Below are 18,652 nucleotides of genomic sequence, written 5' to 3'. Positions count from 1 at the left end.
TGGGGATTGTTTTTTTTCAAAGAATAGTGGCTATTTTAAACAGAGGAAATTTTCAAGGTACTTCCTGTTCAAGAACACTATGAGTCAGTGCTTTTTGGTAGGAAGAAAAGTAGTTTAAAGAATAAGTGTCCATTCTTGTCAATGACAAGTCACATGTATCTGCTGGAGAAATGAAACCAATCTTCAACCTGTTTTGACTGATTTTGCGGGTTGGATCAGATGACCCCCAAAGGTCCCTTCCAACCCAAACCGTTCTATGATTCTATGACCCTATAGAAGGTTGAAGGAAAAGCCTAAATTACTTTAGGGATGCTTTGGTTTAATAATCCAGCACAGAAGAAAATGGCACAACTGGAACCAAGGAGAATCATAGAATCACGGAATCTCCTGAGTTGAAAGGGACCCACAGGGGTCATTGAGTCCAACTCTGATATTTCACTGGTAGGTGTGTAAATGTTCACAGATGTGGGTACAAGTAAAGTCTAAATATCAAATAGAACAAGAATGGGTCACTGGACTTGGCACTCAGTGCTCTGGGCTGGTTGACAAGGTGGGAATCTGTCCCATCACAAGACTTGATGGTCTTGAGGGCTTTTCCAACCTTAGTGATTCTGTGATTCTGTGAATTAGCAGATTCTTTCTTTCTTATTGCTTCCTCTGAAAATGATTTCTCCCCTACTCCCCACACATCCACTGCACTGGAGGGTGTGCTGCAGTTTGGGAGGAGGCATTGCACCTTCAGGCAGCCACAGGAGCTGAATTTCTCCCGAGAGTTCAGAAAGTCATCCCAAAGGATCAAGGCCAGGCTCGTTTCCTCTTTTACTTCTTGCACAGCTTCAGCTGAGGAACCAAGTGCAGAAACAGCAACAGGCTTGGCCCAATGTGGCTGTGGGTTACAGAGAACAAGTCTGACTGTGCTGAGGTTATCTGGCAGCTCTTCCTGTGTGAAGTGTGTGGGTTCCCACCAGCCCAGCTCCTGCCCTGTGCTGGCCATGTGATGCTGCAGTTCTCAGAGCAGTGATGGATCTAGACACCTCATCTTGGAATTTAGCTCATTTTCCTGCAGTCTGAGGGATCCTGCTGGAGCAATCGTGGTGTTTGCAAACAGCAGCAGCTCTGCTGAGGCTGTGGCTGAGGCCCAACAGCCCTTGGGGAATCCCTCAGCCAGGAGCACATGCTCATGGCAGGGTGGAAATAAAAGGAGCTTTGAGGTCCCTCCCAACCCAAACCATTTGTGATTCTGTGGTTCTATGACATGGTGGTTGTTGAAGCTGATGGTGCTTGTGGGGTTGGTTGCCCACATGGGACTGAGCCTGAGGAGCAAAGGGAGCAGCTCAGGGGCCCCTCATGTCTAGAGAGACTAAAACCACAGGTCTCAGCCCCTGAGCCCCTAATGTCAGGTGCAAGTCAGCCAAGGAATGAGGTTTTGAGAAAGGCAGGAGAGAAACTCTGGGGCAATGCCAGGTGCTGACGGGGTCAGTGTGGACGTGGTAGCTTCTGACCTCACATGAGGCCCCACATGGTGCTGCTCAACTGCTCTTAGTGCAGTGTTCCATTAAGGGCATAAAAACTCTTTTAAAGGCCCTTCCTTTCTGCCTTCATAGGAAATGAATAGATGTGTTTGGTAAAATACATTCCAGTTAATATTTAATGCAATGTTTGAAAGTGAAAACAAAAAGAAAACTATTAATTTATCTTTCCTTGGTGCTTATAATAGCAGTTTAATTTAACTCTGCAAATGCTTAGAACAAAAGAAACACCTTTCAGATTCCTGCCTTCGTTATTATTAATGGCTTTATAGGGCTCAATGTACTATTTGTGTTCTTCCAGGCTGTAAAAATAAGCCCAGTGGAATAATTCAGCTGAGCAGTGTCTGGATTTCCCTGCCCTTCCTGACTGGAAGCATGGAAGTGTAACAGCTGATCTCTTTCCCTCCTGTGGGTCAGCCTGCCCTCTCTCTGCCAAGGGAGGTTGGGAGGAGCAGGGCAGGGTCCCATTGGAGCATCCCAGTGTCCATCCCACCACAGGTGGTCCCAAGGGGGTGACCCTGGGCTCTGGGCTGGAGGCTCTGCCCACTCTGAGTGCTGCCCTTAGGGAGAAGCCAGCAGCTTTTCCCAGGCCCTCCAGTTCAGCTCTCCCTGGAGAAAAGTCTTTGAAGACCAGAAAAACAATAGACAGCCATAAAATGTCAACAACTGCAGAATCTGGGGATGCTCAGATAAGGGGCACAGAACCAAACTCAACCCAAATGTGTGGGAAGAAGTGTCTGAGGTGGAACTCACATTCCATGTGGGCTGGTGCTGAAGGCAGAGGCTGGAGTGGCCTTTCTCAGGAATCCTCATGACACCTGGAGGGTGGTTGGGCACTGAACAGGCTCCCCAGGGCAGTGGTCACAGCACCAAGGCTGCCAGAGCTCAAGGAGTGTGTGGATGATCCTCTGGGGCACCTGGTGTGACTCTTGGGGATGGTCCTGTGCAGGGCCAGGAGTTGGACTCAATGATTCTTGTGGGTCCCTTCCAAGTCATCATGTTTCGTGATTCTGTGATTGTGAATCACCATCTATCATGGAATGGCTGGTTCCCTGCTCAGGTTTCCTGGAAAACACCCCACCAAGGCTCAGCATTTCTTCCTCTCTGATGACTTGGAGGATGTAAAACAAAAGTTGGGACTGGAAGTAGACTAGGAAGTTAGACAATGCTGCAAAATAAGTGGATTTTCTGCTTTTTTACATCTTATTTTTAGTTTCTTTTTCCTTTTTTAGGCTGTGCTCATCCTTCCTCTTCCCAAACCAGTCCCATCTGGATTCTGCAGCCTCTTGAGGTATTCTGACACAAGGACCCAGTGCTGAATGATTTAGTGCCTCTCAGCTGCAGCCAGATAATGCTACTCCCAGGTACTTAAACTTCCCTAATCAGCCTCTTGAGTTGTTTTGTTTCCTGAGTGGCTTTGAGTCCACAGAACACTGTGGAAGAGAGAAACCTTCTGCTGCTCCTCTCCACCATCAGCAGCTTTCTGCTTCCAGCAATGACATGGGTAAGGAGCTCACACAGCCCTTAATAGACATGTGAGTCTGAGAAAGAAAAAGGAACAAAGAAGGTGAGACTGGGAAAAAAAGGACTTTTTTCACATGTTTTTTCAGCACTGCCACACAATGTGTCAGAGTGTAAGTCACACTGGGAACTACTGGCCTGCTCTGCCTTGGATATCTTAAGAACTTAAGAAAATGAAATGTACTTGATTATCAAGTGACATTAGAAAATTTAATTAAACCACCCATAAATAAATTGTACAAACAAATTCTCTGCTGACTTGGGCTCAGCCTTGGCGGGTTGGGTTCCCCTCTGCCTTTGGAGGGGGAGGATTTGCAGTGGAGATGTTTTGAAGGAGACAAAAAAGTTTCCCAAAAAAGGAATAAATTGTTGCTCTTGTGCTTAATTTATGGTGCTCAGTGATCCTTCTGGGAAATCCAAGGTGCAGCCCCTGCTCAGCTTGTCCCAGGCTGCGACAGCCCTATGTTGGTGCCAAAGGGAAGGCAGGAGGAGTTTCCAAGACATCCAGCGTGCTGCAATACAGTGAATGGCACTGGATTTTAGAGCAGAAATAGGAATTGCTGTTTCAGTTGTACCACAGGGACAGAATGCAATAGGGACAGGTATTGTACCCGGTTGAGTCTCACCCAGCAAATTCCCACGTGCAGTTTCTGGGGTGTCAGGGTATCTCTGGAGCTCTGGCAGGGGGGGTCAGGGCCAAGTGAGACCATGCAAGGGAGGCACACCATCCCTTGGGAACACCAGCCCTTGGAACACCAGCCCCTGGCACATCAGCTCTTGCACTCTACCCACTCTTTCCCAACTGTGGCAGCTCCCAGTCTGGGAAAGGTCATGCCTGCTGTGAATCCAGGGTGAGTCTCCAGAGATGCAGTGCCGGGAAGCAGATTGGGAATGTCCAATGGGGAGTCTGAGCAGCTTCACCCCATGTCTGCCACTGCTGTGAAATCTCGAGGTCGCGCTTGCACAAACCTCTCTGATGTGGGACAACAGCTTTTATTTCCTGGGCTATTGCTTGCCCCAGTTATTTTGGGAAGGAAAAGGACATCAGGGTGCCGTGGTATTGCTAAATGTTTATTTTGTCAGTGGGAGCAGTTGGTTTTCCACATGCTGTGTAGCTCCCACTGTGTTTTTACACGAAACCCACCAGAGCTCTGAGTTTACAGCAGGATACCAGAGCTGAGGAACGTCTCTGGCTGTGACGCTCAGATCTGCTGGCAGGAAGGAAGTCTGGATGCAGGCAGGGAATTGTCCACAGTGTGCAGTGCTTGCCTGGACACTCCTGGATGCAAGGAGGGGGACAAGGAGACTCCTGGGTTTATCTTCCCCTACCTTCCCAGGAGATGCCAGGCTGAGGAATGGGGAAAAGGCATTGCAAATGCAGGTGAAGCCAGATGACAAGGTGATACTAAGGTATTTATTTTAATATGCTAATTGAAATGATTTGTTAATGTTCTGTGTAAAAATGAGGGGAATTTGGCCCCTGGATGTTTATAAATGGACTGGAGAAGATCATAGAATCCCAGACTGGTTGGGGTTGGAAGGGACCTTAAAGCCCATCTCATTCCACCCCTGCCATGGGCAGGGACACCTTCCACTATCCCAGATTGCTCCAAGCCCCGTGCAACCTGCCCTTTGACACTTCCAGGGACGGGGCAGACACAGCTTCTCTGAGCAACCTGTGCCAGGGCCTTCCCACTCTCACAGGGAAGGATTTCTTCCCTAAGAAGTGTCACCTGAACCCCCCCAATGACCCACTCACAGCCCAAAGTGTGTCATGACTCCTTGGGGGCTCATTCAAAACCACTTACAGTCACTAAATCACTAAAAATCCTCATTATTCTCAGAGGCATCAGTGCTGCCTTTCCTTTATTAGGTTTGCTGGGAGCTCCTGTGCTTCCCCCACCACTCTGCTGTGGGGTGTGAGCCCACTTGCACAAATGGCTTTTAATTCTGGGAGCTCAGGATCAGCCAGCACGAGCTGTGTCAGTGATTTCATTTCAGAATTGCATTGCAAGGTGGCATAAATGAAGGATAACTGATGCCCAGGTGGGTCAGGAGCCTTTGGATCAAGTGGGAAACCTGAATTAAAAAGCCCTCATGGCAAAGGGAACCTGGTTGGGTGAACCCAGTGGCCCTAGTGAAGCCCAGAGCATGGTCCAGCGCAGCACAGAGGGGACATGTGGGGACACAGACCCTTCCCAGAGTGACACCTTCTACCCAGCTTCAGACAGGGCCACTGGGAAACTTCTGTCAATCATTAACCAGCATTTCCCAAGGCACTGCACAGGTCTCTGTGCTCACATGCACCTTGCCTTGGACTGGCTCTCCAGAGCATTTCAAGACATCAGATCAACCACACTGGGGGGTTGTAGTTACTATAATGTTACTCTAAAGTGCCACTGCTGGAGCCACAAGAGGCTTTACAGTCATCTACCATTTTTTTCTCATTTGGGGTGAAAAACGCAAAGAAAAAGACATCTTAGTGTCCCACAGCAGCCACTCTGCACCTGCCCTTGGGGAAGAGCTCTGTGCTGGCTTCCATACCAGCAGGATGGCTGGGGACACTGGGGACACTGGGGCCAGGCCTGCCCAGCCGCAGTGACCCTAACACTGTGTCCTTTGTTTTGGGACATTTGGTGTAAACGGGTCATGGAGTGACTAAAACAAACCCCCTCAGCACGGGCAGTGCCCGCATGGTCGGGTGAAACACTGGCTGAATTATTAACTCTGCTATTGTTACTGTAATCACACAATTTATTGACAGAGCTGCTCCAACCCCTCATTTCCCACAACTGGGACAATTCTGCTGTGTCAACATGTCTGGGAGAGAGAGGAATGGGGCCAAATCCAGAAGTGGGGGGTGTTATCTGTGTTTTTAAAGTGAGGGAGGGGATGGGGAGAAGACAAAGAGTGACATTGGGCACTTGGCAACCAGGGCCTGTGTGGTTTGGGTTTTCCACAAATTCATGTGGATAAACTGGTGGGAGTTGTTGGGTGTCTGAGTGTCTGATAGAGGGGTTGCACAGGACTCAGCCATGAATTCAGACTTGGAGCGGGACTGGAGGTGTTGGATTTCTCAGGGTGGCAGGGACAGGCTCCCCCAAGGTCAGGATGGGACAAAACCTTGCCCAAATGTGGGCAAAGGGTTTCCAGGCACATTTTTGGTCTTTGTCTTTTGAGGTCTGTTCACATTCAGAGCCAGCAAATTGCAAACACATCAGGCAAAATCCAACTGACTCCAACCTGTCACATAAACCACAGAGTGTTGGGAACTGCATCTTCCCACTGTAAAGTCACTCCAAATTGGGATGTGCACTTCCTTTCATCCCCAAGCCTCAAAGCCTTTAGAAATGCTGAATTTATTCTCCCTAATGGATGCATGTAAGAACTGTGGCTCCTCAGAGCAAACAGTCTGTGTGGGGAGGAGGGGCAAGGTCTGTCAAACCAGCGTGTTTACAAAAAGTCATAATAACTGGGGCTTCTATCCCTGGCCACAATGTGTTATTAAAACAAAGCAGCCCAAAATATAAATACATTGTCTTTAACAAAATGCATTTGGGCATATTTGACATATTTCATATTCAAAGCAACTCTTTCATGTTGTGCTGTGGAGTGAAGGGGGAGCTCAGTTCCTGCATCCCCTGTCAGTGTTGAGGCCACTCAGGCTGCTCTGTGCTTTATGACAGGCCCGGCTGAGCACAGGATTAATCCTCCTTTTGACTTCATTCCTGAAACATCTGAACTGCTCCGAGGGAAGCCAGAGCTGGCGGGAGCTGGCCAGAGGATGCCAGGGGCTGGGTCAGCCAGGCAGGGCTCGGAGCCACGGGGAGCTGCACGTGGCCAGCCCAAAGTCCTGCTCCGTGGCTGCCCAGGACAGGATGCCAGTGCTCCATATTTTCAGAAGTAATGCTGGGGAAAGGCTGGAGCTCCTGCCAGCCTTCCCAGTGCTTGGGCTCGTTTTCTTCACCATGTTGGCCTGAGGCCCTGGCACCCAGAGAGGCCCTTCCTAAAGGCCCACCAGCAGCTGAATGGAAAACTTCTCCTGTATTTCCCAGGAGGATGGAAACATGGAGGCAAACAATGCATGGGGGCTTGGGCAAGGACACTCAGTGTGAGTTCAGCAGCTGGATGAGTACCCAGCACAGGCTCCATGGGGATGGCAGTGGGGATGGGAAGGGCTGAGCTGGCCCCTCAGGGAGCACCCACAGTGTGTGGGATGCAGTGCTGGGATGCTGCTGCAGCCAGGACCAGTTGGGACCCTTCCCAGCATGCCCCAGCCAGTGCCCACCACGGTGCCCATGCTTCCAGCCAGGAACACTGGGACCATAAGAGCAGCAGCCAGTTAATTTATAACCTCTGTTCTCCAGTGAAGTGTGGATTAATGGTGCACAGGAAGGAGCTGGGGCTCAGCTGCCATCGCAGAGCAGGAATCTCTGGAACATTAATGCCAGGGAGCTGCTTGTGGATTCCTGCCCCCATAAATCTGCAGGGCCCAGCCTGGAAATACCTTTCTGGTCCCATTGTCCTTGCCAATAGTTTTTGGAAAAGACCCCCCAGTCCCAAGGATGCTGGATCCCAGCAACCAGGGGAGTGATTCACGGGTGGGTGAAAACTGCCCTGAGCAGGGTGTGAGCCTGTAAAACACACTTTATATAACACAGGGTCAGATGGGATATTGGGAAGGAATTGTTCCCTGGGAGGGTGGGGAGGCCCTGGCACAAGTTGCCCAGAGAAGCTGTGGCTGCCCCATCCCTGGAAGTGTCCAAGGCCAGGCTGGACGGGGCTTGGAGCAACCTGGGATAGTGGAAGGTGTCCCTGCCCATGGCAGGGGTGGAACTGGCTGAGCTTTAAGGTCCCTTCCAACCCCAACCAGTCTGGGATTCTTCTGGGATTCTATGATATCACACCAAAGCTCCAGAAACTCTGGGCTGAGGCTTGTGCATCTTGAAGGAGTGGTTTATCCTGACAGAGCACAGTTTTGGGGAGCTTTCTGCTGTCTCTGGGCAACCAGACCTATCAGCTCTTGCTCTTCCTGCTGCTGTTTAAGATCAGAAAGATCTGCCTTTTGTGTTTCCATCTCTGTTTCACAGCCTTCACCACTCTCTCGCAATCTGCTTTTTTAAAATATAGTTTCTGTGTTGCTTTCTTTTTTTAACTGAGATTAAATTAGTTGATAAAGGGAAACTCAAACCCAGACCCCAAACTTCATTAGGGATTTTGACTTTTTCTTTTGGGTAAGTGGCCTTTTAAATTCCAAACATCTTTCAAGACAGGAAAACCATTTCCCTTTCACTTTAAGAAGAAACTCTGAGATTAGCTCAGTTGGTTGGAGCCTGGTGCTGATAACAGCAAGGTTGTGGGTTCAATCCCTCTACAGGCCATTCACTTAAGAGTTGGACTTGATGACCCTTGTGGGTCCCTTCTAACCCAGAATATTCTGTGAATTCCTGCTGTAGCTCTGAGCACTGTTCACCTCCCTTATCCTCCCCTCTCCAGCAAACACAGCCAGTCTTCACTTACGTGGAAGATTTGGCCTCCTTTATGGGCTTGTTTGGCAAATAAACATCTTGGGCCAAGCCTTTAGTGCAGCAGGTGCTTGGTGTGGAGGTGAAGGGTGGCCCCTGCAAGGAGGAAGCTGAAGACAAGGGCAACAGACACCCCAGGGGACGTCCCCGGGGACCCCCCTGGCTCCAGCTCTGGGAGTGGCAGGACCCACCTTGGCAGGGCTCAGGGAGCACTGGGGCAGCTGGGCCAGTGCAGGGCACCAACTGCTGGGCATTGAAATGAGGGAAAACTGCATCCAGTCACCTGCTGTTGTTCCTCCCAAGGTCATTTAAGAAAGGGCAATGTAAGAAAGATATGAAGCCATTAGAGAGTGTCCAAAGGAGGAAAATGGAGATGGGGAAGGGCTCTGAGGGGAAGCCATGTGAGGAACAGCTGAGGGCACTTGGTCTGTTCAGCTGGAGGTCTCATTGCAGTTACAACTTCCTTGGGAGGGGAAGAGGAGGGGCAGGCACTGATCTATGCTCTGTGGGGACCAGGGACAGGACCCAAGGGAGTGGCCTCATGTTGTGTGAGGGGAGATTTAGGTTGGATATCAGGAAAAGATTCTTCCCCAGAGGGTGGTTGGGCACTGAACAGGCTCCCCAGGGCAGTGGTCACAGCACCAAGGCTGCCAGAGCTCGCAGAGCATTTGGATGATCCTCTGGGGCACCTGGTGTGACTCTTGGGGATGGGCCTTTGCAGGGCTAAGGGTTGGACTTGATGATCCTTGTGGGTTCTACTCAGCATATTCTGTGATTTAACTGGGAGAAATACCCAGTGACCTTTCCCTGGCTGGACCATGCCCAGTTCTGCTGGGCTGGGCTGGGTTTGCCCATCCCAGTGATGCTACAGAGTCATTGCTCTCCTGTGTAAATGTGCTTTAGGAACTCAAAAAGTTTGTGTTAAAGATACAAAATTTAAAAAAACCTGGAAAATAACATGAATAATACAATAAAAATATGGGAACAAGCCTTGGCCAGAGATGCTGCAGAGGGGCTGTGGGTCTGGGTTTGGGATTTGCGGGTGCAGGGTCCTGATCCCATGTGCTGTCCTCCGCTAGCATTCGGGATACCTGAGCTGGGAACTGCCTTCAGCAGGATCAGCCTTTCCCGGCAGCACAGCAGGTTGCACCAGGCACTGCCTGGAAGAGTGGGCAGATAAAATCTGTTCTGGGCACACCCCATCAGCAGGTGCTGCTCCTGCAGAAACCCAGGAAGCCAGGCGATTATTCAGATTTTTTATTCTGACTGATACAACATACATGGATTTGGTACACAAACAAGTGGGTTGAAGGCAAACCATGTCCTCCAAGTGACTCTTCCGTACCCTCCAGGTCCCATAACACCTTCGACAAAGGTACAACACATCGAGACCAAGTGGGAAAGGCATCGCTAGAGAAATGCAACACAAACACCTTCCCACTCCAAGCACATGGGAATAAAAGCTTCCATTTACACTTTGGCTCTTCAAATCCATTTTTGAAAGTGCATTTCTCCAGCCACATCCCATCACACAGCTGTGGCTGGAGAACAGTGTTCCCACTCCTCCCCCTCTGTAAACGAACGGAAAGCAGACATTCCTTCCCATTTTGATATTCAAAGTAGCTTCTTCATATTACTGCACCCCCAGATGCACAGAAAGGCCTTTTTCCAAATATATTGTGAATATTTCACTAAAAAAGGTATAATTCTAAGTGATCTGAAGTGAAACCACCCGTGACTTTAGGAACCAGCAGCCTTAAAACTGGTGGAGGGCCCTTCTCAACGTCACGTTAGAGCTGCTCTCCCAGTGCCCCGCACTGGGTCAACAGTGTTCAGGAGATACAGCACCTCCCGGTCTTAAAAGGAGCTGAGAAATTGGGATGGATTCCCTCTTCTTTGCAGAACTTCTCCCTTTGTATCCCACACGTGATCCCAGATAATCCCAGCGCTCTGCAAGTGCTGCTGCTCCAAGCCAGCCCAGGCTGATCCAGGCAGTTGAGGTCATCCCAACATACCTCCCAAGTGACCGGCTGTGTTTATTTCTTTCCCAAAGCTAATGTACACAGAGGGAACAATACGGATCCTCTGCACAGAACAGGCTTTTTACAGCCCCAAATAATTAAAAACCCAAAGGCTCTGAAAAGGCACTTCTTCAAGGAGAATTTTATCCACCATGTTCCTGAAAGCACCAACCAAGGTGCAGGTACCTGTAGTTGTTACACTCAGGAGTAGCTCAGCACAGAGCAGGGTCCTGTGGGTCAACTCATACTGAAAGACATTTATTCCATTCAGTTTAGGCCGGCTCTTGAATTAAACCTAGACCTTAGCTTTTAGCTGCACTCAGATGTCATCTGGATAAAATGAGATTTGTGTGGACAAGGAATCAGACCATGTGGCAGCAGAACAAAAGTGAGTGGACAGATTCTTTTTCGAGGAGTTACTTTTCTAAACAAAGGAAGAAAAGTAACAGTAAAGTTTCTGTGCAAGAAATCCTCCCAGATGCAGGACTACATTTGCCTGGAAGGCCCCTGAATTCCATAGTACCTGGCACATGATATAATGTATTTTTTTGTATTTGTATTTACTATCATCCCAAAGGCCGGGAGACAGGAGACATTAGAGACTGTAAGCTACAAATGGGTGAAGAAAATGAGTTAAAAATCTAGCTTATTAAAAAACAAGCGTCAGATGTGACCCCAAATGTATTAGAGCCGAGTTTTTAAATAAAACCTGAAAAGTTACTTTGGGGACAGACCTGACTAATTCACACACTCCCAGTGTGCTTGAGTTTAAAAATTCCCAAAGTTGCCACAGTTTTCCAATTTGTCTCTTTGGGGGAAAGAAGAAATAAAGCATTTGGGATGCTGGTTTGGCCCCTTTGAAGGACATTTCAGGAATGAAGGAGCTTTTCAGTGGCATCCCTTTTACTTTCAAACCATTTGCTGCTCATTTTACTCCTGGCCATGTGCATTTCCCAATAATGCAGCTCATATGGAAACAGTGGTTTTGGCTGTGTGAACCTTTGCCATTAATCTACAGGGAGAAGGCCATGGACTGTTTTTACAGCCTGTTTATCACCCTCTCCCATCTGCTCCCAGCAGCTTTATGGTGTGTTGTGCAAACAGCAATTCCCACTGGCCCTGGGTATTCCACAGGCTGCTAGTACAAAAAAAAATCATAGATTTCTCCCTACATCCTCCTCAGCAGATGAGCTCCCTTCAGCTTCCACATGGGTGAGTATTTATCAGGACAAATTCATGTGTCAGGAGACTCATGTTACTTTCAGTTCTTGGAAGAGATGGATGTACCATCACTGGCACAACACAATCTGCTCAGTTCTAAGCCACTGAAATCCAATCAAGTCTCCTAATTTTGTTTTCCTTTAATTCCCGTGTTTTTTGCCCCTTTTTCCCCTTGTCCCTCCAGAAAAAAGGAAGAAGAAGGACTCTCTGAGTAGATAATCTCAGTATTAAAATATACACAGGAGTGTGTCCCTTCAGTAATTCCATCTGTTGAATCTGTTCTCTGACAGAAAATACATTTTTTCTACCTTAATGACAGAAAATTCCCTTCAGGCTCTGTTTTAAGCACACGAAACACCATGTTCTGCAGCTCAGTTGTGAGTGGCAATAAGGACAGGCTGTCTTGCTGTGTCTGAGCAGTTTTGGCACACTGGATAAATAATTTGGCACTGAAGTCCACCAGTAACACCAATTTCAGCCATTCAGGGGATGCGAACATGGAACAGATGCCCCGATTCACAGTAAGGTTTCCAAGTACCCACTGGAACAGCAGTTCCCAAGCCCAGTGCTCCCTTAGGCCGTTGTCCGTCGGATCTCCTCCGACAAGGTGATTGACCTCTCCTTGCACTCGGTGTTGGAGCACTTGGACACAGCGTTGGCCGCCTGGCAGAACTTCTGGAGGAGGATCTTCCTGAGCAGCAGGTACACCCAGGGGTCCAGGATCTGGTTGAGCGAGGCCAGGCGTACGGCCGTCAGGAAGAAATTGCATTCCCGGTGCAGTTCGGAGCCTGGAGCCTCCCTGGGGACACCCTTGCAGTGCTCAAATGTGTGGCCCCAGATCATCTTCAGCATTGTGATCTGAGGGAAACGAGGAGGGAAAAGGGATAAATGGTAAGGGAATGTTGTCTGTGTACCACCAGATCTTATGGTGCCCAGAGAGGCTGTGGATTCCCCATCCCTGGAAGTGTTCTAGGCCAGGCTGGACTGGACTTGGAGCAACCTGGTCTAGTGGAAGGTGTCCCTGCCCATGGCAAGGGGTGGGACTGGATGGGCTTTAAGGTCCCTCCCAACCCAAACCAGTCTGGGATTCTATGACAGGGGTACTGAACACCCCACTTTTCCTGGCAGGTCCTTTTGTTGGTTGCAAGTCTCTCCTGGGTATGGCTTGGACACCCCAGCTGTGAGTGTGCTGCCTAAATCACTGTGGATGGACAGGCAGCAGCTCTGCCCATGGTGCTGTGTCTGCTTGGAATGTCAAGGAGATGGACACCCCCAGCATGGCCCCAAGGCGCCTCCATCGCACTGTCTGGGCAGAGCTCAACACTCCCATCCTCTGAATACACTGGCCAGTCCTGAAAACCCCTGGAACAGCCCAGGGACAGGCTCATAGGCCATCACTCACAGCCCTGTCCAACTCCTTGGCTTCAGTCCTTGGAAAGAACCAGGACAATCTGCAGCAGTGGCAACACAGGGGGAGTGATCTCACCATGGCTTTCCCACAGAAAGCCTCTTGGGAGCAGTGTCAGCACAAAGGTCACATCTGGGCTGCTGCTGTCCCCACAAACTGGGACAGCCAGAGCCAGAGTGACCAGAAGCAGAGGCTACAGGGGAGGATTTTTCCATTCAGCAGGATATTCTGGGTGCCAGATTAAAAACCATGTGTTGACCTTGGAAAGACTTGGATGAGTCCGGAAGGTAGGGCAGCATAGACAGCAAAGGAGAACTGTTTCTCTTTCTTTAAATAGAAGCTGTTGAGGATTCCATTCACTACATTTCATTTACAAAAGAAACCATGGATAGAGCTTTGTAAAAACTTGGATAGATCCAGACCCAGATCACATCAAGCCACTTGTGCACCAGACCCACACAGCCACAATCCCACCACTTCCTCAGCCACCTCCAGCTCTTCAGGACACTGTCCCTGTTCCTGTCACAGCATCTGCCTCCTGTGCCCGCCCATCCAGCACATCCCAGCTCCTGCAGCATTCCCATGCTGTAAGGAGCAGCAGCGTGATGGAAACATGCTGTGCCCACGTCACAGCCAAAGGGAACCCCCCCGCACTCAGCATTCCCAGGATTCACATTACTCTCTCTCAGATCAGCTCTTCCTCTGGGAACTCTGCAAGGACCCTGGTTCTGCAGACCATGTTGTCTTTTCTTTAGTTGGTGAACCCATGGAGCTACAAAAACATCAGGCTATAAAATACATTTTCCAAGCAGACAACCACTGCTTATTTTTGGGGCTATTACATAATATTTCTTTACTGGAATATTTGTTGGACCAACAATTGCTCCACTGGAAATTTTATTTGTTTGATATCATTAGAGGTTGTTTATTTTATCATGGCCTGTATTGGTCTTCTAAATAAATTAAAATAAGGGCTGCACAAGGCAGAGGAACAACACCAGGTGGAATAAAGGCAATGGAACTATGTAATTTATGCCAATAAAAAATTTGGCTCAAAATGCATATACTAATATAGTTGATAATTGTATTTATTCAACTAGAGTACCTCAACTTTACTGTTATCATGACTGTGGTTTTATATATCTTTAATTTCTGTCTGCCAGGAAGCTTAATGAGCAGAAGTATTTTAACAGGAAATGCAGCAGAATTCCTGAGCATTTTGGCTTTAAATGACCTTGAAACAATTCTGGGAGGGAATAATTTTGTAGCCTGGAGCTCCAAAAGACTTATTATGAGAATTCTAGTTTGTGCTGCACAGGTGTTTCTGTGCAATCATGGAACAGCTTCCCCTACTTCCACTGAAGAGTTATTTGTCTGCTGCCAGTCCAGCTCAGCAGTTATCCCTGAATCCCAGACTGGTTTGGGTTGGGAGGAACCTCAAAGCTCCTCTTGTTCCACCCCCTTCCATGGGCAGGGATACCTTCCACTATCCCAGGTTGCTCCAAGCCCTGTCCAACCTGGCCTTGGACACTCCCAGGGACGGGGCAGCCACAGCTTCTCTGGGCAACCTGTGCCAGGGCTGCACCACCCTCACAGGGAAGATTTCTTCCCAATATCCCAACTAACCCTGCCCTCTGGCAGTGGGAAGCCATTCCCCTTGTCCTGACAGTACATGCTCCAAAATAAGCAGAAGATCAGTGTGAACTGGAAACCACTTAGGATAAATCTTATTGGAGTGGGGTGTCTTCCCAGGTTCTTGATGCTGAACTCCCCCAGATCCTGTGAGTGCACAGAAAAAGGAGGCAATACCTCCACTGTCTGTCTCCTCCCTTCTACCCAAACCACCACAGAGCCAGAATGAGCTCCACGGAGTCCTTCAGAGCAGAGCCACGACTGTCAGAACTTTCACTCTGCAGCTAAATCACATTTGAGTTTGTTGTTTAACAGATCAAGTCTAAAAATACTGTCCGTGTACAAGGGCATTGTTTTCCTAACAGCAACAGCTGTTAGTTCTCAGCTACAAAACTCAGATGTCTTAAAAAAAAAAAATCACAAAGAACTCCTCTGTAAATCCCTGGTTTTCTGTTTCAACTCAATTTCTTACAACTGCTGAGTGATGCAGCTACATGGTAAATGATTTCTACAATCTCGCTTTCACTGAAAATGCGCTTGCATTCTCCACAGTCACTCCTCCAAAAATGCAGCATCTAATTCCTAACCCTTTCTCTGTGGCTGTACAGAACAGTCAGGGTGTATGTATAAAAATGGAAGGGTATGTACAAACATGGAGGTGTATGTACAAATATGCTCCTGCAGTCATGACTCTGGATTTTGAGAATATGAACACCTGAGAACACACTGACCAGGCAGAGAAGTTTTGCAGAACTCCACAGAAAAAGTTTCACACTTCCAAGTGTTGCTACCACGGAGGGAAGGGAACTGCTGACGAATTCCCTTGGGGTTCTGGGTTGACTTCTGCCTGCTAAACCCACAGAAATGCCCTGGGAATCAAACCACTAAGAGGAATCCCTGCTTCCTCACTGATTTATCTGAGAACTCTGGTTATGAAGGAGGAGAAAGAGTTCCTCATCTCGGATCTTCTCTTGATGCTGCAAGGCTGGTTAAACCCTCAGGAGAAACAGCTCCGTGCCCCGGGATGGCCAAGGGAGCAGGATGGGTCCCACTGTCCCAAAAGCAAGGGCTGAGGGGGAAACAGGCTTCTTCCATCAGGGTAATGATTAACTTCTGGAAAACGAAGAAATCCTAGTGTCTCCCTCGGGACAAAACACCAGCAGGATGGACCCCAGGGAGGTCAGGGTGTGCAGGACTGCAAATAACCACCTCATGAACACAGAGCCAGAGACAGGCTCCTGCTTTCACTGACCAAATCTGCCATTCCATGGGGTTTGAGGAGCAGAACATAACTCTCTGATTCCAAGTTCTCACTAACCTTCACGGTGGTTTCATGTTTTACTTCCATCACTGTTAATGATCTCTAGAAAGTTAACTTAAACTCCTGACTGATTTTGGGGCAGTGTTATTTTGAGGATTTGATGGAATTTTAATTCATTTACAAGGATAACATTACTAAATTGAATTGTTTTCTCTTGTCACCTCACTGACCGTCAGCTTTGTCAGCCATTTCTCTTGTCTCAGCCCCACTCACGAGGGCTCAAGGACAAGAGGGAAGAAAATCCTTCTCCAGCCATAAAGAACCTTTCACGTAAGCTCAGTGATTCCACAGCCAGTTTCAGCCTGGTTCTGCTTAGAGATACCAAGTACAAACTTTCTATTCCCAGACAGCAGAGTAAACCAGCCTTTGGGGATGGGGTTCTGGACACCCGGGTGTGCCCTTGTCCCACATGGCAGAGAAACGTGGATTCTGCCTCCTCCTCTCCTACATCATGAGGAGGGGTTCATAAATAAGGAATAACAAAGCAGTGGAAAGAAATGCAAAGGTCCTTAAAAAACAGAGATGAAAAGCCAAGGAGGCTGCTGCAAATCAGGCACAGGGAACAGATGGCTGCAAGCCAGAAGGTGCTCACAGAGCTGGGGGCACATTTTCTCATAAAACGCTAAGTTTTGCTACAAGGTGGAAGGAAATAAAAAATCGTACATGATAGCCGACTGCAGTATCCTGCTCCCAAGCCCACTCCTTATGTCCTGCTTCCCTCCTCTGTACAAGACTTGTTTTCCTTCTTTTGACTCCAGTTCCTTCACCTGATTTTTCGAAACAGGCTGCACTTTTGCTGTCCTCTTGGACCTCTCCCAGCTTCTCTCCTACTAGCTTCCCACTCCGATACCCCCTGGGCTCTGTCCCTGTCCCTGCTTTCCTTCCAAGAGGCTGTTCATGGACACGCTGTCCACAAGGAACAGGAATTCCCAGTGCCTCCCACCCTGCCCAAGCTGGCAGCCACGCATTGTCCTTCCCAAAGGAAGGAGGGAGGAAGATTTGGGTCACCCCAGGGTGGTGAGACAGGGACCTACCAGCAGCGGTGACCAGCAGGCCGAGAGGACACACATGATGCCGAGGAGCTGGATCAGCGTCTCCGTGGTGATCCGTCCCCACTGCTTGCTGGAGTGCGCCTCGGTGGCCTTGGTGCGGCAGCGGGACACCAGCGCCTCGATGGTGGCCAGGTTACAGGCCACGGTCACCACGAGGGACAGCAGCCCCAGCACGGCGAAGGTGGCGGCGAAGACGGTGCTGCCGCTGGGGCGGCCGTCGCCGGTGCTGATGAAGCACCATGTGCCGGGCCACTGCAGGGTGTACTGTCCGAGCCCGGCCACGGGCAGCAGGGCGAAGGCAACCACGGCAGCCCAGATGGCAAGCAGGCCGCCCTTGGTGAGCCGCGGGTTCATGTGGCTGGCGTACCAGTGCGGTGCCCGGATGGCCAGCGTCCGCTCCACGGCCATGGTGCTGGCGATGAGCAGCGGGCACAGCCCGAACACCGTCATGCTAAAGCCGAAGAAGACGCAGAGGTGTCCTGAGGGGTCCACGGCCTCCCAGGTGCGGTTGGCCAGGTAGACGGAGATGACGATGGGGCTGGTGAGCAGCTGGCCCAGCATGTCGGTGAGTGCCAGGGAGCCGATGCACAGCAGGAACGATCTCTTCCTGCGGCTGCCCTTGGCGCGGTAGCTGCGGGACACGAGCAGCATGGCCAGGGCATTGCCCACCATGCCCGTGATCATCATGGTCAGCGGGATGGCCACGGACACGGTGCCGCAACCCTCAGCCGCCCGCCCCATCCCGCTGCCTCGCTGCCCCACGGCGCCGGGCTCGGTGGCGTTGGGAACGGGCTCGCACTGCTGCCAGGGGCTCATCCTGGCGCCGCGGAGCCGAGGCACAGGGCATGGAGCTGGGCAGCGAGCCGGAACCCGACGGAAAGCGCGGGCGGACACCTTATAAGGGGGAGGTGGCTCGACCCGCCCTGAGGCGGCACCGCTCGGTCCCGACCCGCCCCTCCGGGCGAGCCGCCTCAGCCCCGGCGGGAACGAGTCCCACCACAGACCGCACACTGAGGGGCTGGAGCGTGTCCAGAGAAGGGAATGGAGCTAGGGAAGGGTCTGGAGCACCAGGAGCTGCTGAGGGAGCTGGGGAGGCTCAGCCTGGAGAAAAGGAGGCTCAGGGGGGACCTTCTCACTCTCTGCAACTCCCTGACAGGAGGGTCGAGCCAAGTGGGGGTCCGGCTCTGCTCCCAGGGAACAAGGGACAGGACGGGGGAAACGGCCTCAAGCTGTGTCAGAAGAGGTTCAGGTTGGATATTGGGGAAGCTGAAGCAAGATGCTTACAGAGAATGGAACTTCCATCCCCTCCCCTGACAGCCCACAGAGTCCTGGGAATCCTGGAGTCCATCAGTCAGTGCTTGATTTTCAAAATTTACTTTTTAAGAAGGCTTTTCTGATACCTGAGTAAAAGACACCAGGTAT

General features: G+C 50.0%; 1 protein-coding gene and 1 long non-coding RNA gene across 2 annotated transcripts; one reads left to right on the top strand and one right to left on the bottom strand.

The window, feature by feature from the left end:
• The first annotated feature begins 1,316 nt into the window (after positions 1–1,316).
• Positions 1,317–3,161, top strand: LOC135418972 (uncharacterized). Its single transcript, XR_010432759.1, has 3 exons — positions 1,317–1,475; positions 2,762–3,033; positions 3,140–3,161. It is a non-coding gene; the product is annotated as an uncharacterized LOC135418972 (long non-coding RNA).
• A 6,656-nt stretch (positions 3,162–9,817) lies between these two features.
• PTGER3 (prostaglandin E receptor 3) lies at positions 9,818–18,178 on the bottom strand. The gene is made up of 2 exons (XM_064664870.1): positions 17,213–18,178; positions 9,818–12,675 (listed from the first exon to the last, which is right to left on the bottom strand). The coding sequence occupies exons 1-2, from the start codon at positions 18,044–18,046 to the stop codon at positions 12,391–12,393; spliced, it is 1,119 nt and encodes a 372-aa protein (XP_064520940.1). The 5' UTR covers positions 18,047–18,178; the 3' UTR covers positions 9,818–12,390.
• Between the last annotated feature and the right edge of the window lie 474 nt (positions 18,179–18,652).

This window comes from Pseudopipra pipra, chromosome 9, assembly GCF_036250125.1.
Source record: "Pseudopipra pipra isolate bDixPip1 chromosome 9, bDixPip1.hap1, whole genome shotgun sequence".
NCBI classification, from domain to species: domain Eukaryota; kingdom Metazoa; phylum Chordata; class Aves; order Passeriformes; family Pipridae; genus Pseudopipra; species Pseudopipra pipra.
Note: the sequence above shows the minus strand (reverse complement) of the source record. Positions and strands in the feature narration are given on the sequence as shown.

What these genes read in the sequence shown, in the direction of transcription:
- PTGER3 (XM_064664870.1), bottom strand. Translation starts at nt 18,046, where the DNA reads ATGAGCCCCTGGCAGCAGTGCGAGCCCGTTCCCAACGCCACCGAGCCC. An exon ending in CCTGCTGGTCACCGCTGCTG is followed by an intron (nt 12,676 to 17,212) that starts GTAGGTCCCTGT and finishes CGTTTCCCTCAG; the next exon opens with ATCACAATGCTGAAGATGAT.